Source organism: Cibotium barometz, chromosome 2 (assembly GCF_041138505.1).
Source record: "Cibotium barometz isolate CiBa-2024 chromosome 2, ASM4113850v1, whole genome shotgun sequence".
NCBI classification, from domain to species: domain Eukaryota; kingdom Viridiplantae; phylum Streptophyta; class Polypodiopsida; order Cyatheales; family Cibotiaceae; genus Cibotium; species Cibotium barometz.
In genome coordinates, this window is record NC_141047.1 from 52761963 (window position 1) to 52785449 (window position 23487).

The following is a 23487-nucleotide window of genomic DNA, read 5'->3' on the forward strand; positions in this document are numbered from 1 at the left end:
TGGAGGAAGGTATACATCAAACAAACAAACAAAGATTAAATAGGGCTCGACAATGGTGATGATGTAGATATAGACCGTGCGATTGATGATGGCTTGGATCAACTTTCCATTGATCTCTTACTTGAGCTAGACATTGAACCTGATACTCAAGTAGCTTTGCTACAAGACTGGATTGATGAAACATATTAGATACATTTGGGATTATTCAAAAATTATATTGGCCTCCTTATTTTTGGATTTTGCAAGCTATTTATACAAAATGAAGTTGGTTGTGTGTTTTTGTGTGTTGGTGTGTGTTGGTTAGAGAGAGGGGGGAGAGAGAGAGAGAGAGGTGTCGAAGGAAGAGGATGTGTGTGCCAATCTTGTATTTTTGCAATCTTGGGAATTCCTTGATGTATTGACCATGCATAGACTATATAAAAGACAAAATGAAGGTGTGAACCCAAATTGTTGGTACCAGCATCTTTACTAGCAAAATAATATCGCTAAATACGAATTATTTTTTAGTAATATCTAGCAATTTTACCAAGAAAAATATCACTGGTATCAATGATTATTTCATCACTGGTATTTAGCACTAGCGAGATCATCATTTAGCAAAAAACACCGGTGAAATGCTAGTACTTTTCACTGGTAGGCCTCTATTCCCTTGTAGTGCTTTATGCTGACCTATGTGTTGGACACTTCTTCACTTCCACAGAGCCCTCTCTCTCTTAGCCTTCACCCCACCACTCTCCAAACCCCTCTCACATCCACTATGTGATGACTCTTCTTCCCTCTACTCCTCCAACACCCTGACACACCCCTACCCTCTCTAATCCTTGTATTAATCAAACCCTTATCACATCAACAGTATCAACATTTTATTTAACTTAATGTGTCAATCACTCTCAATATATGTTTATATTTTTGAGTAAAAATCTTTAGTAAAATATTATATATGTGTTCTTTTAATGTAAATGTGTATTCTTCATGTTTTATGTAAGATTTCTCCCTCCAACTTTTGAGGTGTAAAGGTGTAAGAACCTCACCTTATGTTCTTGTTATTATTCCCCTCTTTGAAATAGAAGAAAGATCTTGTTTTACCCTGTTTTGACCTAGAGAGAGAAAATATCTAGAGAGCGATAGTACAAAATTGAGATATATTTGGATATAAAAATCCTCCTAGTTTCTAAATTGGATTCCCTTGAAACAAAAGTTCAAAATGAACTTTCCAATGTGCATTAATAATTAATTAAAAATGGTATAAGGGACCTTAGTATAAGCGTCTACATTTTCAGAAATTTTTGGATTATGGTCCCATTAAAGTACCAATGGGCCAATTGGATTAATCCAAGTGTTGGGATGAGATAAATCCAAAGAATAAAAGAAAATACCAAAAAATGAGTAAATGCTCACATAAGATGAAGAGTTGACTGAGTACAAGGTTTATTATTAAAAATTATGAGATATTACTAAAAAAATGAGATATTTTGGAATAATGATGCATTTTTGACACCTTGGTAAGAAAAGGGGGAATCTTGAGGTAGGATCCTCTTTCACATGTGTGGAAGGGTTTTTAATTCAAAAAATTTGTGATATTTTTATCTCTCCTCTCTCCTGGATCAAACCAAATAAAAAGGGAGCCAAACTGGTCCAAATCTTATCCAAATTGAGTCAAACTGAACCTAGAAAATTCTAGAACCCTAGTTGGACTTGGTTAGTGGCCTCCCTCACCTATAAATAGACCCTCAGTCATTTATAATAAAATATTAGAGCTATACTATGCCAGTATTATATTAAAATAATTATATTTTCTATTATCCTTTAAATTTTTCTCTCTCTTGGGAGCTTGGAGCTCTCTCTCTCTACAACAACTCTTGGAGTTGCTCTTCTCCTCTTGGTGGACCAATTGATTGGTTAGGGCTTCACTGCAATTAGAGAATCAAGCCAAACTTGGAGATAAATTTAATTTTTATGATTTTTTCTAATTTCTCTTAATGACTTTCTTCTTCTCAACCCCTCTCAAGCTTGATAAGCTTTCTATATAATTGTTTTAATTAAAATCAAGCTTTTCCTTAAAGTCTTAATACTTAATTAAGAGAAAGTTAATCTTTATGCTTATTTGTAATGCTTTCTTTAAGTAAATCTCTCTCTCTAAAAGAATAGCCATCTTTATGGCTAAATCCCTTGAAAAAGGATGCTTCTTAATGATAGTCTCTTAATTCAAAGCTAAACTCTAGGATTGATAAGCGAAAGATTAAGAAAATGGTATTTTTATGATTTTATGTAATAAAATAATGGTTATTTCTTGTAGATTATTTATAAGTAGTTAAAAACTACTTTGAGTGATTCTAAATGAGAAATAGATTATCCTATCAATTTGAGAAAAGAGAAATAATGAAATTAGCTTAATCTAGTGGGATAATCATAATTAAATTCATAGTTTGATTTTAAGCATAAAAGAGGAACTACTATCATATTTTCATTACAAGCTTTTACTCTTTTAAGAAAATTTGAGAATTATCAGTAATAGCAGCAAAGCTATGGTAAAATTTTTAGAAAATAATACATATCTTATTTTTATGCATAATGCTAAAAGAGGACTTCCTACCATATTCTAGGATTTGACATCCTATGCAAAAAGAATAATTTTCATCATATTCATGAGAATTTCTTTTGGTAATTATGCATAATTAATTGATTATGAGAAAAGAGTAAATTTTGGTAAAAATATTTTTATACAAAAAGAGGAATTCCCATGATATTTGAGATCCAAGTAATTAAATGGTAAAAGATGAATTTTTGGTAAATTTATTTTTATGCAAAAAGAGGAATTTCCATGATATTTGAGATCCAAGTAATTAAATGGTAAAAGAGGAATTTTTGGCATAATTCAAATTATGAGTATTTATCAAAAGTGGAATTTTGAGTATTAATATTTTTATTGGGAAATATGGGTAGAATTGATTTTTGTAAATTCCATGAATCTTTTATTCAAAAAGAAGAATATTGGATATATTTTACTTGAGAAATTTGAGAAATAATATGAAAATATCCATCGAGAAAACTTGGATATTTCTTATTTAGAAAAGAGAAACTGGAATCCCTGCTGGCAGGATTGAGAATCCAATGAGTAAATGGAAGTTTAGAATTAATTCTCATTATTGAAGCTTAAGGAATGAAAATACAATACTTAAATGCTCTTTCTGAGTTTTTACTATTCAATTCTAATAAGGTTTATTTTCCCTTTTTAAACCTTCAACAACACTCTGATATGTAGATTCAATGGGATCGAGAAAAAGTACCTTTAACTAGGCCAAGCAATTGGCAAAATCTCAGAAAGGTCCTATCAGTATCGTAAGTAGAAAATACAATACTTAAATGCTCTTTCTGAGTTTTTACTATTCAATTCTGATAAGGTTTATTTTCCCTTTTTAAACCTTCAACAACACTCTGATACGTAGATTCAATGGGATCGAGAAAAAGTACCTTTAACTAGGCCAAGCAATTGGCAAAAACTTAGAAAGGTCCTATTAGTATCGTAAGTAGAAAACGGTACTAAAAGTGGATGTGATAAGATGTGAATGTGATGTGATAAGATGTAAATGTGATGAGATGTGATGTGATGTAAATGGACGTGGATGTGAATGTGATGAGATATGGATGAGATGTGATGTGATGTAAATGGATGTGGATGTGAATGTGATGAGATGTGATGGTATGTAAAAGGATGTGATGCGATGTAAATGGATATGAATGAGATGTGATGGTATGTGAAAGGATGTGAATGAGATGTGATGGTATGTGAAAGGATGTGATGCGATGTAAATGGATGTGAATGAGATGTGATGGTATGTGAAAGGATGTGATGCGATGTAAATGGATGAGAATGAGATGTGATGTGATAGATGTGCATGTGAATGAATGGATGGATACGGATGAATGTGATGAGCTGTGAATGGATGTGGTGTGATATGGATAGATGTGGATGGAATGAATGTGATGTGATGTGAACGAGATGTGATAAGATAAGGATGGATGTGACGAGATGTAGATGAATGTGGGATGTGAATGGGTGTGATGCATGTGAATGGATGTGATGAGATGTGAGTGGATGTGGTGAGGTGTGGTGAAATGTGAATGTGATGTAATGAGATGTGAATGGATGTGATGTGGATCTGGTTATATATGAATGGTTGAGATATGATATGGACAGATGAGATGTGATATGATGTGATGTGAACTTTGGGTAGATGTGAATGGATGTGAAGTGATGTAAATAGATGTGAACGTGATGTGATGATATGTGGATGTGATGTGGATTTGAATAAATGTAGATGGATGTGATGTGATATGAATGGATGAGATGTGATGTGGATATGTTGTGATGTGATGTGATGAGGATAGATGTGGATAGATGTGATGAGATGTAATATGATGTGATTGGATGGGAATTATAAGCCATGTGAATTGATGAAGAATGTGGTTTAACGAGAAATGATGTGGAACAATGTGGAAAGATGAGAGTTCATTAGAAACTGTATTTATGACCTGTTTTTAAATTACTGTTTTATGTCAAGAATGCTGGGGAAGCACTTTGACCATCTTGTGAATGAGGTCTTGGAGACCTAAGTGATAAAGTTGCAACAGCAGTAGAGCTGACAGAGAGTCAATAGAGGATGTCTTGCATAGCAAGGTCATCCTCTGAGGTCTTGACCAGCCTCGATTCAATTTAAATGGTGAGCTTCCGGTACGGTGGATGAGGGACCAAGGAAGCAGTCTATGAGTGAAGCGTGAGGTGACCTACGAAAGGAGCCTATAGGGTGTTGACCATATAGTGCTCGGACTCTGGGTTGCTAAAGATACCCACACGTGCGTCGAGGAAGAAAATGAAAAAATGAGTTGTTGTTTTCTGAACTCAGGCCTGGATCTGGTTGATTGGCCTTGCTGGTCCTCAGCAGATGAGTCCATGGCTCTTTTATATGGATCTGTTGGTTGATCTTGCTGATCTTCAACAGAGAGTCCATCTGGATTTTTCTTATGTGATTATATTTCTAAGTACTGTGCACTAGGAACTATTGAAAAGGTCCCTGACCGAACAGGTGTGGTGAGCATTCTGGTTGCCAATGATGCCATAGGTACACTAATGAAGGAATGATTGGAAATTAGAATTCAAGCTAAATATTTTGGAGGATTATGATTAGTGATACTATGGTCTCATTAAAAGATTATTTTAAAGACAACTGAATCTGTGAAACAGGCAATTTCATACTGGGTGTATAAGTGGTATGACTATCTTGAAGTTTGCTTGAAGCGCTGACTAGGGGACGTGGGAACTCTTTTCCCTGGTACCCGGGGCAAAACATAACCAAACTCCTAAATGGATCCTATTACTATAGTGGTTGGGCAGTTGGCTAACCCATGGGATTCAATGGGGTTAGGCTGGACTTAAAATGAGACTCAATTCTGTTAAGTTACGATAGTTGAAGTAAATCCCGGATAACCCTTGTTCTATGGAGAAGAATCAACGGTTGTGCCTCTTTATGAGGAAAAAAGTGTCGGGCTCTATGATCCAAGTGCAAGTCTCTTCCTTGATCTAACCATGAAACTTACGGGTTTGGTCGGATCAGTTTGGTTAGTTAAGGCTTTTGACTACGTTAGAATAAAATTATCCCAGAGGAATCGCCCATGCTTTCTAGGCGAGGGAAGTTTTTCTGGGTTCAGGTTTGGAAGAACCGAGGGATTAGTCTCTTGTCCGGATATCCATGGGCGAGGCCCTGAGTGAGAGGCTCTGCCCTGCACAAGAAGTGCTACTTTCGTTGCTAGCATCCTAGAATTCGTTGTGCAGAGGAGGCATGGATCTTTCATTTTAGTTTTAGTTTTTTTTTAATGGGGAGGGCGAGGAGGTGCCAGGGGGAGGCTCGTGGGATGCACCTAAATATATGAAATTAGTTTAGTATGTGAGTTCATTAGAAGGGATTTTTAATTTAAAATTTTAAAGGAAATTTATACAAATACGTTTACAGAAGAGGTTTTTTTAATCGATTATGAAAAAACCCGTAAGTTTATAAAGGAAAAGGGGTCATTTTATTCATGAAAAATTCATAGCAGATAAGGGGTTTTTTAAATACCCTTGAATGCACGTGGTAATAGGGTTTCTTAGTAGTGCACCCTCTAATGGGGAAGGACAGAATAAGAGAGAGAGAGAAGTAGATCTGATCTATTTTTCTCTCTTATGTTCTCCTGCAAAGCATTGAGCAGTAATGGCAAAGGAGCTTTCCAAATGCACTATTGCACTTCTCTCCATCACTGGTCGATGCTTTTAGCATGCTACCACTAAAATGTGATGTGTTTGAGATCTTAGATGGTTCTTTAGTCATGGGCAAAGCTCATTTACACACTTCAAATTACTTAGGCAATGGATTTTTTGACACAATCCAAGGGGAAGGCAATAATTAAAAAATAGTGGCTTTGGTGGGGATCATACTTATTCTCCATGGAGTCCATCCCTGCACGTGATCCCATGGTTGGTGGGAACTCAAATGCAATATCCCCATTATATTGCCTACGAATCTCTTGGACATTGATAACCTCTTTAACATTTAACAAAATCTTTGTTAATGTGTTTCCGTTCTTCGTGCTCCAAAGGTATCCAAGATGCTCTTACCCGGGTTATAAAAATCTATCATGTTTGATTGAGTTGGAAGTCTTCTAGAATGGCTATGGGCTTGAGATTAGCGAAGCATCAACTATTGCGATGTAATTGCTTGAAAGAGAGCCTTCAAGTATATAAAAATTATCCCCCTGATCATTAGAGGTAAGCTCTAGTGGGACATGGAACTTTTGGGTCCCAATATTTACTATTGCTTGCAATCCAGAGAATGACATAGGGGCTACTTATTCTTGTAAGAACTTTGCGCTCACGAGAACTCAACCATTGGTGAAACGTCAAATTTAGGTCTCCACCTCCACGTGTTCCTCTCTGTAGGATGATCCAGACGGAGGCAATCCGAAAGGTTTCTCCCTCAACAGATAAATCTCTTACTCGAAGCTTCAAAAAACTAGGTGGGTACATTGAGAGCATGGGAGCTTTCACAGTATCAATTATGGACTTGGAAGGGGAGGAGACACCATTGACACAAGAGAGGGAGGAATCTTGGGATGAGCATTGGAGGACTGTGAATCAACAATTTGAGGAAACTCTTGCACTTGACCCCGAGTGGGGTCCGTACTTGAGCCGAAAAATGGTGCATATTCTTGATGGTAATAATCGACACAATGCTTGGATGGACTGCATTTCTACAGGTGAGTTCTCATTGGGATGTTATAGTTTCTTATGCTTCTTTGTCCTTCCTAATTTTGTGTTTTATTACAGGGTTTCAAGGGGATTTGTCCATGCATTGTTGTGTTCTCTGTAAATTTTATGTGTTCGAGCGGAGGGATGTGGGTGAGCTTTTGTTTTCATTGTCCAGGTTGAACAAGTAAGTTAATTTGTCATCAGAGTCTCCTTCTATGTCAAGTAAGTTGTTTGTACTCAAGAATATTAACATATTTCTTCTTTGTTTTGTAGGACGCATGATTATGCATTTGTGCCAACCACATTTGGTGATCGTCTATTTCAACTAAGAAGATTGGGAGAGTCCGACCTAACAACTCTCATGGCACATTTGGACAATGAGGACAAGCTATGGGTTGAGAGAGAGATGCAGAGTGCATCTGCCAGAGGAAGGCCTAGTTGGCTTCATTTGCCAATCCAGATTATGACTTGGCTCTTGTTCAAGGATGAGATGGAGCAAAAAATTGATGAGGCATCAAATGGACCACTTGCCGAGTCTGCTAGGGAGAATGTGACTCGAAAGGTAGAAGTTCTCTACAGAGGAAAAACATCAAAATATGCAAGGATTGCTGATCCCTCCAACGGTGAGGCCTTTTGGTGTGCAGTGCTCTCCCTCCCATGGCACGCGTCAAGCAATCATGTGGCCACAGAGGAAAAGCTCAATATGATAGGTTCTGCTTGCATCAGAGACACAGATAAGGCTCACATTGTCAAGCTATTGGACAACTCTCAGGCTGCAGTGCGATCACTTGAGGGTATGCCAAATGATAAGACAAAGGTTAGGGAATGGCTGCACATGTACTCCTACTGGCTTCAGATCACGGAGCTGGGTTTGAGAATCCAAAATGATATTAAAAATGCCGATCGAGTCAGGTTGCCAGGTGAGAGCCGATTCACCTCTTTTGTTGTTCTATGCAGAAGAAAGTACTTCAAAAGGGCTTTCAAAGTGCACGAAGGAGGCATAAAATTTAGCCATGATATTGACCATCAACCAGGCCTACAAAGTGCTACACGGCGAGTCGTTTATAGGTTTTCCTCCAACATAACCCAGATATTCCTTGTTAAAAAACATGCATGCTTCTTTCTGTGTGTTGTTTTATCATTTGTGCTTTGGCTTGCAGATGGTTGCTTTCTGAAATTGAGGAGCACCAATTGGATATTTTACCCCCTCTCGCTAGTGTGTGGCTTTGTGTTGACAATCAATCTTATATGTATGCCGATTTGAAGCTTGGAAGAGTAAGTGATTGAATTTGTCATTTTGAATCCATGATTGAGAAACATGTTCATATTGAGGGTGAGTTGTGTTTACCCATGTTTGTCATTGAACAGGCCATGTCAAGCATAGAGTCTCGTTTCTGCCCGTGGTGGTTGGACCTTGAAAGAAACCATGTGCCTGAGGAGGAGCTTGATCTGTATCGCCAACATAAGTCTATATTGGAGCTTCGTAGCCAGCAAATTGATCATAATGAGGCCACATCCACATCACATGCAACATCGATTGCATCGGCTTCTTTTCGTAAGTCATTGCCAGTGAATTTAGGGAGGGAAATAGTGAATCGTGCATTGGAGGTGAATCGAGCAATGGAAGCAAATAGGGAGCAGAGTCAACAACAGACATCCAATAGTAGTGCAGGCGGGATACAACCAACTGACATCATAACCAAGACATTACAAGCTCCAGGTATGTGAGCTTCCTACCTCATCTCTATCGTGATCCGATTGTTTTGACTTGAGACTATGTGTGTTAAATGTCAAAAACCTGTCTATAGGAACCATTTATGCCTTCAATGTCAGTATTGAGGACCTTGCAGCTACTTTTGTGAACATGGAGGATGCATCCTCATTGGGAAAGCAAGTGCTTGATGCCATGAATGTTATTTGCACAGTAGGGAATGTCAAGAGTAGAGGGTCCGATTACTGTGTGGAGTTGATATTTGCAGACTTCCCCTCAAATATCATCATTGGAGGTTGTGTTGCAAACAAGGTTCCATATTGGAATAAGATTGGGGATGGCATGTATGACTCTACTTTTAAAGTTGTTGATTCTTGTCTCTCGGATCGAGGCTTCTTTACATGCCTTTACACTATGGAAGAAGGAGTGACCATTGAGCAGGTTGCACAGAGCGTTGGGTTTGGCATTTATCATAGACAGGTTGTGAGGTGTACTCCACCTATTGGGAAGAAGATGGGGCAAATGATTACTACCCAGGTATTGGTGTTGTTCTCTTTGGGGCTGTCATTTGTGCAAATCTTCTTTGTCCCATTTAAGGTGAAAATGCATGAACAACCAATGTGTCTTTGCTTGTAGGTCACTTGTCTAATATTGGCTGTTTTTGTTCGCTCAACATCTCCTGCTACAAGCTTTGTGATGCATGGGGATCAACTAAGGGATTTGGCACTAGGTGATGATCTTGATGTAGGGCAAGATCTTATCTTTGACATGTATGTATGCATTCAAATCAAGATAGAATTTAAAATGATTTTCGGTGATCTTTATGGCATATGGTTAATGGTTTGTGTGCGTTTTCAAGAGTGCCATCGGAGGATCTGGTGAAGAGAAAGGGTAGACCATGGCGGGGCGGTTGTCAGAGAGGTCAGCGGCTTAGCAAATACATCGTCTCCGTCTTCAGTCGTCCTGGGGACACGATTTTGGATTTGTTTGCTGGCACTGGAACTCTTGGGCTAGTGGCAGCATTTATGGATCGCAATGTCATAATGTTAGACAAGGATGAGCAGATCTATGATCACCTGTTAGAACCATACTCAGCAAAGGTATGCATGTTGAAAAGATAAATATGTTAGTAGAGAATAATTTTGTATTGATAAAGCTTATTTTCTTTTCTTTGTGTCTCTTGCAGTTATGAGGATCACATGTCTACATCAGAATGCCATTAGAGATAGTCTTTTTTTTAATTGAGACAATCATTTTTTTGGGACTATTGGAAGTAATGTTTTGATGGATGTTATGCTTCTGAATGTTTTTTACAATAGCATGTAGCTGATTGTTGGACAATTTTTATTTGGATTATAAAATTTTTAAATCCTATGGTTATGGTTTCTAAAGAGTATTATATTGTTGTGTCAGTGGTATGGCTATTAAAATTGGTGTGCATCTTAATGGCTTGATTTCTATGCTCTCTGGTCGCTGTGGTTTCCATGTGGTTGCAAACAATAGTTTGTTTCTATTAGTAGCTCAATGACCAATTCAACGTCTTTTTAGCGAGCCAAGTAGTATGAGTTTTGTAGTGATTTTTTATATCCGCACCATTCATTTGAAAATGCTTTATTTGCAATAGTCATTTTTAAACTTTTTTAGTCTTCTTTGTTCTGTTCATTATAGAGTTGCACTATGGTTTCACTCTTCTCTTTAACATTACATGCTCGCTTAACATCATACCATGCCCCTACTTGCTCACTTTCACAAGGACTTTATTTCTACTCACTGCTCTGTGCTCACTGCTCTTGGCTCGCTAAATAGACGCACCCTTGAAAACGCCGTACTACAATTTCCAAAAGGTTTCCCCAGTTTGTTTTCGAGGACGAAAACTCTTCTTAAGGGGGAGTAATGTCACGTAGGCTGTAATGCTTGTGATGACCGATGTGGCAGACCAGATGGCCATGTTCGGGGTTTAGTGGGAGAGGACGCCCATGCGGAGTCATGGGCAGCCAGGCTAGTGTGGACGGCAGGCCACACACTATATAGCCTGGGGGATGAGGGGCAATCCTCATTCTTCCTCTATGGCTGGGTGGTGAGCCATAGGCCGTCCCCTCTCTTGGTAACGCCCGTAGTGGCGTTACGGATATCTAACATGCTGCGATGGGGACCCAACTTTGCAAGCATGTGGGAGGGGCCCACCCCCACATGCTTGCAAAGTTTGGTCACAATCGGAGCATGTTTGGATTGGTAATTAGCGGCCAATGTGGATTTTTCAAGTCTCTTGGTGCTTAAGAGGCCATGGAAAATCCGGGCCTTCCCCATATCATCATACCCAAACATAGTTCGATGGGAACCAAACTTTGGAAGCATGTTGGGGGTACCCACTCCCACATGCTTGCAAAGTTTGGTCACAATCGGAGCATGTTTGGAGTGGTAATTAGCGCCCAGTGCAGATTTTTTAAGTCTCTTGGTGCTTAAGAGGCCATGGAATATCCGGGCCTTCCCCATACCATCATGCCCAAACATGCTCCGATGTTTTAACAAACGATATGATAGCCAAAGTGTTAAAAAAATCAGAAAACCTTGAACATAAACTAAAATGCAATGATCCTCAATAATGAGAAAACTCATAATGATATAAACATCAATTAAGTACATCAGAATGTGAGCTAGCACAGCTACTCTGGGTTTAGCCACTAACTCAAAACATCAAGGTATTTTGAAAATGAGCTACCCCAACTATTGTGAGATTAGTCACTCCCAAAAAATCTAAGTACAATGTTAGTGAACTAACCCAACTAGTCTGAGTTCAGTTCACTATCAAGATAGAGATCTAGTCAAGATAGAGGTCAATCATGCCACTATCCACATGCCAAAAAAATCTCCTGACAATCCGAGCATCACATTTGGGATACGATGATGCTACACTCCCACACAAATGTTGGGAGCACCACTGGACTACGTGGCCCACATCTTTGAACAAATCAAAAAGGGAGCCAAACTGGTCCAAATCTTGTCCAAATTGAGTCAAACTGAACCTAGAAAATTCTAGAACCCAGTTGGACTTGGTTAGTGGCCTCCCTCACCTATAAATAGACCCTCAGTCATTTATAATAAAATTTAGAGCTATACTATGCCAGTATTATATTAAAATAATTATATTTTCTATTATCCCTTAAATTTTCCTCTCTCTTGGCAGAGGTAGCTCTACTACAGAGGCACGGCATGTGAGAGAGTTTGACATCCAGCAGGTAGGTTTCTCTTGCACGTAAAAGAGTTATAATTAAGATCCTAAGTTATAAATTTCTTTAAGTAATACCTAATGAGAGAGACTAATCAATTATTTTTATGCTTTACTTTTTTGTATAGGCTGCTCGGACTGAGGTAGAGAGTTCTAGAGCTGAGGTGCAGCATCACATGATTATGGAGCAGATTGCACAGCATAGGGTAGAGCAGTTGTTGCTGCATGTTCGAGAGTTCCGCAGATCCTTAGACGTGACAGTGCCCTACTTTCCTTTATATCCATGGCCTGTTACACAGGTTTTTCGAGGACCTCTCCCTCAGGATGCACCACCATTCCTACATGATGCCTGCTGCGCTCTTTGTATCGAGGACATTGAAAATACTAGTGGATATACCCTGGGATGTGGACATTTTCTCCATTTGTCTTTCATCACCCAGGAGCTAGTACGCTTCTCAACATGTCCCTCTTGCCGTGCACGCGTCGACCTAGCGACATACAGAGTTTTGGGCATTGATGATTTCACCCAGGCCTCATTCGAGTAGATGCTAGGACTGGCAGGCCTTTTGATTTTACCTCAGCTACTACTGACTTGGGACTCGACGCCGTCGATGACAGAGATCAGGAGCCTGAGGTGCCTCCAGAGATTGAGTGGAGTGCACATGAGTTTGATGCATACTAGAGAGGCCTTCACGAGAGCCAGATCACAGCATATGAGCATGTGGGTGGTGCTAGTCCTAGTGGCACCTTGGGTGATGGTGCTAGCAGGAGTGCTGCTTCTCATGAGCAGCGTGTCCTTACAGTAGAGGAGCTTACACGAGCAGAGTGGCAGACACGTACCATTGCTGATTATAGATTTTAGGTTTACAAATAGAGACGTCTTGCAGTAGCATGATGTAGAGAGAGGGAGAGGGCTATAGTAGCTTATGGGACTCGTAAGCTCCCGAGTACACCGACACCAGCTCATGATCTTGCCTTTGAGGCAGACCTCCCCGTAGATATTCGACGACCCCCGTAGCATAGCCTCCTCGATGTGCACAACAGCCTCGATGCGCACGTCGACTAGAGATGACGATTTTGATTGGGTTACCGTTGATAGTGACTAAACTCTGACTAGCTAGGTTAGCTCACTTACATTGTACTTAGATTTATGGGCAGTGACTAACCTCAGACTAGCTAGGTTAGCTCACTTACATTGTACTTAGATTTATGGGCAATGACTAACCTCAAACTAGCTAGGGTAGCTCATTTTCATTCTGATGTACTTATTTGATGTTTATATCATTATGAGTTTTTTCATTATTGAGTATCATTACATTTTAGTTGATGTTCTTGATTTTTTTAAAAATTTTAACACTTTGGCTATCATATTGTTTGTTGAAAATCTCCATGCTATCGTACCCAAACATGCTCCGATGGGGGGAACCACACTTTGTAAGCATGTGGGGGGGAGCCCACCCCCATATGCTTGCAAAGTTTGGTCATGATCGGAGCATGTTTGGGTTAGTAAGTAGTGCCCACTGGGGATTTCTCAAGTCTCTTGGTGCTTAAGAGGCCATGGAAAATCCGGGCCTTCCCCATACCATCGTACCCAAACATGCCCCAATGGGAACCAAACTTTGCAAGCATGTGAGAAGAGCCCACCCCCACATGCATGCAAAGTTTGGTCATAATCGGAGCATGTTTGGATTGGTAATTAGTGCCCAGTGTGGATTTTTCCAAGTCTCTTGGTGCTTCAGAGGCCATGGAAAATCCGGGCCTTCCCCATACCATCGTACCCAAACAAGCTCCGATGGGAACCAAACTTTGCAAGCATGTGGGAGGGACCCACTCCCACATGCTTGCAGAGTCTGGACACAATCAGAGCATGTTTGGATTGGAAATTAGTGGCCAGTGTGGATTTTTCAAGTCTCTTGGTGCTTAAGAGGCCATGGAAAATCCGGGCCTTCCCCATACCATCATACACAAACATGCTCCATTGGGGACCAAACTTTGCAAGCATGTGGGGGGGACCCACCTCCACATGCTTGAAAAGTTTGGTCATAATCAGAGCATGTTTGGATTGGTAATTAGCGGCCAGTGCAGACTTTTCAAGTCTCTTGGTGCTTAAGAGGCCATGGAAAATCCGGGCCTTTCCCACACCATCGAACCCAAACATGCTCCGATGGAGACCAAACTTTGCAAACATGTGGGTGGGACCCACCCCCACATGCTTGCAGAATTTGGTCACAATCGGAGCATGTTTGGATTGGTAATTAGCGCCTAGTATGGATTTTTCAAGTCTCTTGGTGCTTGAGAGGCCATGGAGAATCCAGGCCTTCCCCCATACCATCGTACCCAAACATGCTCCGATGGGAGCCAAACTTTGCAAGCATGTGAGAGGGCCCACCCCCACATTTTTGTAGAGTTTGGTCTCAATCAGAGCATGTTTGGATTGGTAATTAGCGGCCAGTGTGGATTTTTCAAGTCTCTTGTTGCTTAAGAGGCCATGGAAAATCCGGGCCTTCCCCATACCATCGTACCCAAACGTGCTCTGATGGGGACCCAACTTTGCAAGCATGTGGGGGGGACCACCCCCACATGCTTGCAAGGTTTGGTCATAATCGGAGCATGTTTGGATAGGTAATTAGCATCGAGTGCGGATTTTTCAAGTCTCTTGGTGCTTAAGAGGCCATGGAAAATCCGAGCCTTCCCCATACCATCGTACCCAAACATGCTCCGATTGGGGATCAAACTTTGCAAGCATGTGGGGGGGACCCACCCCCACATGCTTGCAATGTTTGGTCACAATCGGAGCATGTTTGGATTGGTAATTAGCACCCAGTGCGGATTTTTCAAGTCTTTTGGTGCTTAAGAGGCCATCAAAAATCTGGGCCTTCCCCATACCATCATACCCAAACATGCTCTGATGGGAACCAAACTTTGCAAGCATGTGGGAAGGGCCCACCCCCACATGTTTGCAAAGTTGGTCACAATCGGAGCATGTCTGGATTGGTAATTAGGGTCGAGTGTGGATTTTTCAAGTCTCTTGCTGCTCAAGAGGCCATGGAAAATACGGGCCTTCCCCATACCATCGGACGCAAACATGCTCCAATGGGGACCCAACTTTGCAAGCATGGGGGAGGGGCCCACCCCCACATGATTGCAAAGTTTGGTCATAATCGGAGCATGTTTCAATTGGTAATTAGCGGCCAGTGTGGATTTTTCAAGTCTCTTGGTGCTTAAGAGGCCATGGAAAATCCGAGCCTTCCCCATATCATCGTACCCAAACATGCTCCGATGGGGACCAAACTTTGCAAGCATGTGGGAGGGGACCACCCCCACATGTTTGCAAAGTTTGGTCACAATCGGGGCATGTTTGGATTGGTAAATAGCGCCCAGTGTAGATTTTTCAAGTCTCTTGGTGCTTAAGAGGCCATGGAGAATCCGGGCCTTCCCCATACCATGGAGAATCCGGGCCTTCCCCATACCATCGTACCCAAACATGCTCCTATGGGGACCCAACTTTGCAAGCATGTGGGAGGGGCCTACATGCTTGCAAAGTTTGGTCACAATCCGAGCATGTTTAGATTGGTAATTAGCGGCCAATGTGGATTTTTCAAGTCTCTTGGTGCTTAAGAGGCCATGGAAAATCCAGGCTTTCCCCATTCCATCGTACCCAAACATGCCCTGATGGGGACCAGAGTTTGCAAGCATGTAGGGGGGACCCACATGCTTGCAAAGCATGTAGGGGGGACCCACCCCCACATGCTTGCAAAGCTTGGTTACAATCGGAGCATGTTAGCATTGGTAATTAGTAGCTAGTGTGGATTTTTCAAGTCTCTTGGTGCTTAAGAGGCCATGGAAAATCCGGGCCTTTCCCATACCATTGTACCCAAAAATGCTCCGATAGGGACCAAACTTTGCAAGAATGTGTGGGGGACCCACCCCCACATGCTTGCAGAGTTTGGCCACAATCGGAGCATGTTTGGATTGGTAATTAACGCCGAGTGCAGATTTTTCAAGTCTCTTGGTGCTTAAGTGGCCATGGAAAATCCAGGCTTTTCTCATACCATCATACCCAAACATGCTTCGATGGGAAGCAAACTTTGCAAGCATGAGGGAGGGGCCCACCCCCACATGTTTGCAGTGTTTGGTCACAATCGAAACATGTTTGGATTGGTAATTAGTAGCCAGTGTGAATTTTTCAAGTCTCTTGGTGCTTAAGAGGCCATGGAAAGTCCGGGCCTTTCCCATACAATCGTACCCAAACATGCTCTGATGGGGACCAAACTTTGCAAACATGTGGGGGAGATCCACCGCCACATGCTTACAAAAATCTCGCGTGTATATACGCGGATAATCTGTAAAAAACCCGTGTATAGATGCGTCAAATCTACCAAATACGCATGTATAAGTGCAGCTAAACTCACTAAACGCGTGTATAGACGCTTTTATCAGCGCGTCTAAGCGCAGCTGTACTGACAAAACGCGTGTATACGCTCGTGTATTAGCACATCTGAAAAGTACTATACACGCGCTTTTACACGCATGTCTCTGGCCGCGATTATACACGCGCTGATACACGGACCCGCTACTTTTTTTCACAAGTCATTTTTAGCGGCTAGGAGCGCGGGTATGAGCCCGTGGCTAGGAGCGCGGGTATGAGCCCGATCCCTTGTAGTGAATACGAGCTCAAGGTACAAACCTTCTATAAGGTTTTCATAGAGATGAGACTTAGGGAGAGAGTGTGTGCACAAGCGTAAGAATGTGCATTGTGTGCACCCAAAAATAAGTGTGAGCGAGCTCAAGGAACCAGCGCTCAAAGGTTGAGAGAGAGATATGTTTTCTTAAAAGTAACACATCAACCCTTTTGGAAGTGAAGGCTTGCTTAAAGAAGTGAAGCCTTTTGTTGGAAGTGAAGGCTTGAAGGGCCAGGGGCGAGTAGTCTAGTGGTAGAACGGTTAGGTCCCATCACGGGAGCCGGGTGGGTTATGAGCTGATGGAGTAATCTACTCTCCCACTAAATATATGATATCTTTGTAAGCCGATGGAGTAATCCACTTTCCCACTAAATATCTCATGTCGCAAAAGCCACAAGCCTTTTCCATTTGACCGAGTCGCGCTAGCAAGCAAGGGTCGCTTTGCGTGGGAGATGCGTTAGTGTGATGAAGGGCCTGACGACAGAAGTAGAGTGCAAACGATGAAGAAAGACGTTCGAAACGATTAAGAAATTATAGATTCCCTTCTCTCGTGATGGAGTAGTAGAGACCGGAGACTGCCCTCGCTTATAAAATCACAGTTCCTCTCCTCGATCTGCAGCAATAACTCATCACTGTCTACTTTACCTTAGCCAGCCAGTTCCCTATCATTGTATTCCAGAATGGCCGCCGCCGCCGCCGCCGCTCACTCAACTAAGCCGCACGCAGTAGCCATCCCCTTGCCCGCCCAAGGCCATATCAACCCGCTCATGCGCTTTTGCAAGACGCTGGCCTCCCATGGTTTCCTCATCACCTTCGTGAACATCGACCCCATCCACCAGCGCATCGTCCAGCTGGAGGAGGAGCCGCACCCGCCTGCCAAGCACGTAGATGAAAAGCAAGCGCCGCCGCCCAGCAATATACGCCGAGCTAGCATACCTGTCGAGGGGGTGGACCTGGCCAATGATTTCCGGATGAGTATGGCGGACTTCCTCGAGGCGATGCAGGGGTTGAGTGGTCCCATCGCGCAGCTGGTGGAGCACATCAACAAGGAAGGCCCCCCTGTCACGTGTGTTATCTCCGACATCTTCATGTCCGGTCCGGCACAGAGGGTGGTTGACAAGTTCAACCTCCCGAGGATCGTTATGTTCCCGTCCAGCCAAAGCCTGAACCTCCTCCTGCTCCACATCCACAACGGCCTCATCCCCTTGGAAGACGGTAAGCTAAAATTTCCTTTCGTTGCTCCAGTCACAATTAGTTACATCGTCATTGTCTCTGATCACGACATTTGCCGGCTCTATATATTTGGCAGCAATGCACGCCAGCATCCATCGAGAGAGGCCAGCAGATCTCTTCCGCAAGGACCTTCCAGGCCTTCCCGCGCTCCGCAACGCTGACATGCCATCAATGAAGCATGTAGTGGACGACACGGAGCAATCCTACCCTGCCATTCTTCGAGCGTGCCGGATAGCCTACGAGAGCGCCCACACCATCGTCGTCAACTCCTTTGAGGAGCTCGAGGCCCCGGCCTTCCAAGCCCTGCCCCACCACCTGCGACGGCCCTGCGCCATCTACGGAGTGGGCCCGCTCATCGAGGAATTGGAGGGGGAAAGCAGCACCAGCCTGTGGAAGGAAGAGGACCAGTGCTTGCAGTGGCTCGATGAACAGCCGCCACAGTCCGTGCTCTACATCTCCTTCGGCAGCATCACGCTCCTCTCCAAGCAGCAATTTGAGGAGCTGCTTGCCGGCCTGGAAGCCAGTGGGCAGCGCTTCATTTGGGCCTTTCGCCCAGACCTCGTGGCGGACGCCTCCAGCATCCCACAAGAGTTCCGAGAAAATACCAAGGACCGCGGCTACATAGTGTCATGGGCGCCCCAACTCCGCGTGCTCTCCCATCCCTCCGTGGGCGGCTTCCTTACCCACTGTGGATGGAACTCCACCACCGAGGCCATCTCCGCAGGGGTCCCCATGCTCTGCTGGCCCTACTTCGCGGACCAGTGGCTCGACGCCAAGTTTGTGGTGGAGGAATGGAAGGTGGGGCTCAGGTTCCAAGCCGAAGATGGCCTTGTGCGACGAAGCGAGGTGGAGAAGATGGTGAGGGCTGCAATGGAAGGCGAGGAGGGTAAGACGCTGCGGAAGAATGCTAGCAAGCTCAGAGAGGCCGCACACCGCAGCTTGCAGCCCGGAGGATCATCACACAGCAACATCCAGGCCGTCGTTAAGGCTTTCTCCTAGGTAGGCATGAATACATAAGATAATCTTGTCAGATAAGACAAACATCCATTCTTTGAAACTCGACGTAGTAGGAAAGATGATTGGTTTCTTTTGAGGGGATGCTCTCGATAGGCCTGTCTTCGAGAGACAAACATCCATACTCGAAGTACTGAGGCTCGACGTAGGAAAGATGATTGGTTTCTTTTGAAGGGATGTTCTCAATAGGCGAAAATGTTCTCTGCAATAATAGGCCTGCCTTCGATTGTTTTATAGCAATGAACGATGAAACATCAAATATAAAAGTACTAGTACATTTTATAAAACGAGAGTGTGTGTCGTAAATTTGAACCTACAAAAAAGACAAGGAGGCATACAAGGATGAAACATCAAGTAGGGGCGGATAACTAACGAAGGAGAAATGTTTTTTCGTAATTTATGTAAGAGGCGTAATAGGAAAACCTTAAAAGTGCTAAGGTATTATTAGATTTCTTCAACCTTATTTAATGAAAGTTTTTATAACCGTCATCTCATCTCATAACCACATCAATTCCTCTCTTGTTGCATCCCCAATAATCTCTCTCTCTCCAATAATCTCTCTCTTGCTGTCCTCTATTGTCGTCAACCTCTTGCTACTTCTCGTGATGCGGTCTTCAAAGGTACCAGTTATATGTACAATTTCCATTCAAGAGTTATATGTACAATTTCCATTCAAGTCCCCTCACTGCCCGCCTTGGCCTCGATGTCGCCCATGTCTATCTTCTACCCTGTTAGAAGACAATGACACGTAGCTACCCACACAAGGAAGGCTAAGGCTCGTGCGCATCCCCCCACGTCTCAGAGTTGATGTTCTCTTGCCACAAGCTTTTGGGGAGGGAAGTGCATCCTCTTGGTTGGGCATGTGCAACAATGTTCTCATCCTTTTGTGCCTCCTCAAAGATGATATATGGTCTCTCTTCTCAAATTTTAGGAATCTGAATCCATCGGATTTTTTCGTATTGAAAACAAAAAAATATCGATGGAGGTAAATCCCTAATTAGTGCAGTCATTTGGGAGCTCTGAATTTTCAGAGAGATAGAAGAGCCATTAGTTAGCCAATAAGATATATGTTGGAAATTATAATGAAATGAGAGAGAGAGAGAGAGAGAGAGAGAGAGAGAGAGAGAGCGTGAGTATATGTTGGAAAAGACAAGAGGCATACCTACAAATGGATATGCAATTATAAACAGTAGCCTATAAAAGATATTCCAAAATTCATTCTCTTTTCAAAATATAAGATATTCTAAAATTCATCAACTATAGCCTATTGCCTATAAAAGATATTCCAAAATTCATCTACTTATATATATATATATATATATATATTATTGTGCAAAGTTCAAAATAAGGGTATGGCATCTCCTTTATAAACATAACCCAAAAAGTGGATTGGCCCATATCCACTTAATTTCTTTTAATCTCCAGGAGTTTCTTGGAATCTTTGAGACCAAAACTTATCATGATTGTTCTGAATTGCAAAGTCGCATTGATTACAAGTAGACATGCGTCCATAACCACATAACAAAGGAATTTTAGAGTTCTAAAATTTTCTTGCATGGCTATGCATGCGGTTGCATCTGTGCATATAGCTGCGAGAGCATAATTGCATGCATAACCATAGATGTAACCGCGTTTATAGCCATGCTGTAGCCAGCACAAATTTGTGGAGGGGACACATGGGAGAGAGAGAAACAGATCAGATCTCTGCCTCTTTCTCTTTTGTTCCGTAGTGTACGCAAAAAATTGGGCTCTTTCTCACTCACACAATCATTTCTCACCCTCTCATCACACTATCATCGATCATGTGCAAGATCTGATGCATATGTATATATTCATTGTGTAGTCAAACGTTCTATACTTAGATCTCATCCATGATTCCTCTCCATGGGAGTGGCTTATCCATTCGTCTTAATTTCATGTATTTAAATTTTTTTTTTGTTGAAGTACATGTAAATATACATGTTTCGTTGTAAGAGTTTGTTAATACAAATGATGGAATAACTTACACAATAAAATTTCAAGGTGTTAATCACTATTCATTTGGTGTGTACTTTGTTCTTCCTGTTGTGACATTCTTTTTACTTCTCTTCACAATGAGCTTCAGAATCTCCTTCCCATCTTCTAAGAAGAATTTATGTTTCACCAATGGTTAAGTTCTCGTGAGCGCAAAGTTCTTACAAGAATAAGTAGCCCACATGTCATTCTCTGGATTGCAAGCAATAGTAAATATTGGGACCCAAAAGTTCCATGTCCCACTAGAGCTTACCTCTAATGATCAGGGGGATAATTTTTATATACTTGAAGTCTCTCTTTCAAGCAATTACCTCGCAATAGTTGATGCTTCGTTAATCTCAAGCCCACAACCAATAGCCATTCTAAAAGACTTCAAACTCAATCAAACATGATAGATTTTTATAACCCCCTACAAGATTAGAACAAAACTCAGCCTCATCCACATTTGCAAGAGGAGAGGGTAAGAGCATTTTGGATACCTTTGGAGCACGAAGAACGGAAACACATTAACAAAGATTTTGTTAAATGTTAAAGAGGTTATCAATGTCCAAGAGATTCGCAGGCAATATAATGGTGATATTGCATTTGAGTTCCCACCAACCATGGGATCACATGCAGGGATGGACTCCATGGAGAATAAGTATGATCCCCACTAGTGGTCAAAGCCACTAATTTTTAATTATTGCCTTCCCCTTGGAGTGAGTCAAAAAATCCATTGCCTAAGTAATTTGAAGTGTGTAAATGAGCTTTGCCCATGACTAAAGAACCATCTAAGATCTCAAACACATCAAATTTTAGTGGTAGCATGCTAAAAGCATCGACCAGTGGAGAGGAGTGCAATAGTGCATTTGGAAAGCTCCTTTGCCATTACTGCTCAATGCTTGCACGAGAATATAAGAGAGAAAAATAGATCAGATCTACTTCTCTCTCTCTCTTATTCTGTCCTCCCCCATTGGAGGGTGTACTACTAAGAAACCCTATTACCACGTTGTCGTGAAGTGTGCGGTGCAGCCAGGAAAGTACGAGACTTCTAGCTGTGAGAGTGAATGTCAAATCTAACAAGAAAACTCACACACAAAATTTCCCAAGGAGTATTGATCGTCACTATTTCCAATGACAAATTCATGTGTCGATTCACCTCAATACATCCTTGAATTCATCCTGATGATTGCACAAAATTGCATACCAAGTGTTTGTTCCTTTACTCACTGACTTCTCTCTCGAAATCCTTTGAACCATTCACATGTAGGCATAACAAGGCCTTCCAATTTTTCCAATATACATGTGACCAGTTACATCCTTTAGATCCAGTGTCATCAAAACCATTATATCAAGATGCTCTTTTTCACCTGAAAACCTGCCTTAATATTCTAACATCTCACAAGCAAAAGATAGCATTTGGCATAGCTTTAACATACTCGTAATTTCCAAAATTCATTTGAGTAGAAAGTAAGGCGAATTACCCTCGACTTCAATACATTTTTCACAAATCTCCGAGCTCCAAATTCTTTAGCTTTTTCCCAAAGTCCTTCTATTCATTTCCAAATTCTTTTCGATGTATGGGATATACGATTCTCTCAAATCGTATAGAGTGAGAGTAGTTTTAAAGAAAATAATAAAAAAAAACACTTAACTGAAGATTTACATGCGTGTATCTCTTCATTTGTTTCACCAATCACAAACTGCTCGCCGTCGGCTGTTCGATGAAGGTCATCAAATAAAAAAAACAAAGAGTATCCCCCTTAATAATACTCAAGATTCCCTCCAATTCTAACACCTACAAGACACAAACAGTGTGTGTATTCAAGAAATTAAAAACACTGGTAGATTTCGACGCTGTTCCTCCACTCTACAGAATTTATATCCCACTATATATCACCGCCGTCTGCCTCCGGTCCTTTTCTCCTTTTTCCCGCGGAGAACTCGGCGCCCCCTTACCACCTTTTGCAGCTATTCATGTGGGAGTTTCCAATGAAAAAGGCTGCGCTCGCATTTCGCTTCCATGCTATCTAGAAAACTCCCAAATAAAAGAAATGCATTTCCTTTTCCACGTATGCTGCCAGCCTTAGTGCATTGTTTCTAACCTTAGCATTAAGGTTAAAATTCCCAATGCAAGTTAAGGTTAAAGTTCTCAATGCAAGGCATTTCATCTATTTTTTTTTTAATTCCCCCACATTCAATGAACTCTTCGGCACTGTGATGTTCATTAAATCTCCATTTCTCTTGACACCTTCATAGTTTATAAATCATCATATCGGCCCATGTGATTTATAGAATCCCCAATTGTTCATTCAAGTATTTCTCCATGCCTTCATAAATGCATTCCTTT

The 23487-nt window shown here is 41.8% G+C and overlaps 3 protein-coding genes across 3 annotated transcripts; all 3 read left to right on the forward strand.

Annotated features, from left to right (window-relative positions):
* Positions 1–6938: 6938 nt before the first annotated feature.
* On the forward strand, positions 6939–8566 carry LOC147641224 (uncharacterized). The gene is made up of 4 exons (XM_086811922.1): positions 6939–7287; positions 7358–7463; positions 7553–8347; positions 8440–8566. The coding sequence occupies exons 1-4, from the start codon at positions 6972–6974 to the stop codon at positions 8564–8566; spliced, it is 1344 nt and encodes a 447-aa protein (XP_086668048.1). The 5' UTR covers positions 6939–6971.
* A 1157-nt stretch (positions 8567–9723) lies between these two features.
* LOC147641225 (uncharacterized) lies at positions 9724–10313 on the forward strand. The gene is made up of 2 exons (XM_086810014.1): positions 9724–10090; positions 10177–10313. The coding sequence occupies exons 1-2, from the start codon at positions 9821–9823 to the stop codon at positions 10180–10182; spliced, it is 276 nt and encodes a 91-aa protein (XP_086666140.1). The 5' UTR covers positions 9724–9820; the 3' UTR covers positions 10183–10313.
* A 7220-nt stretch (positions 10314–17533) lies between these two features.
* LOC147641226 (UDP-glycosyltransferase 85A1-like) lies at positions 17534–19318 on the forward strand. The gene is made up of 2 exons (XM_086819318.1): positions 17534–18113; positions 18208–19318. Exons 1-2 carry the CDS (start codon positions 17579–17581, stop codon positions 19128–19130), a joined length of 1458 nt encoding a protein of 485 aa, XP_086675444.1. The 5' UTR covers positions 17534–17578; the 3' UTR covers positions 19131–19318.
* The last annotated feature ends 4169 nt before the right edge of the window (positions 19319–23487 follow it).

Coding starts and splice junctions, on each gene's coding strand:
- LOC147641224 (XM_086811922.1), top strand. CDS start 6,972: ATGATCCAGACGGAGGCAATCCGAAAGGTTTCTCCCTCAACAGATAAA. Junction 7,288..7,357: donor GATGGACTGCATTTCTACAG/GTGAGTTCTCAT, acceptor GTTTTATTACAG/GGTTTCAAGGGGATTTGTCC. Junction 7,464..7,552: donor TCATTGTCCAGGTTGAACAA/GTAAGTTAATTT, acceptor TTTGTTTTGTAG/GACGCATGATTATGCATTTG.
- LOC147641225 (XM_086810014.1), top strand. CDS start 9,821: ATGGTTAATGGTTTGTGTGCGTTTTCAAGAGTGCCATCGGAGGATCTG.
- LOC147641226 (XM_086819318.1), top strand. CDS start 17,579: ATGGCCGCCGCCGCCGCCGCCGCTCACTCAACTAAGCCGCACGCAGTA. Junction 18,114..18,207: donor CCTCATCCCCTTGGAAGACG/GTAAGCTAAAAT, acceptor TATATTTGGCAG/CAATGCACGCCAGCATCCAT.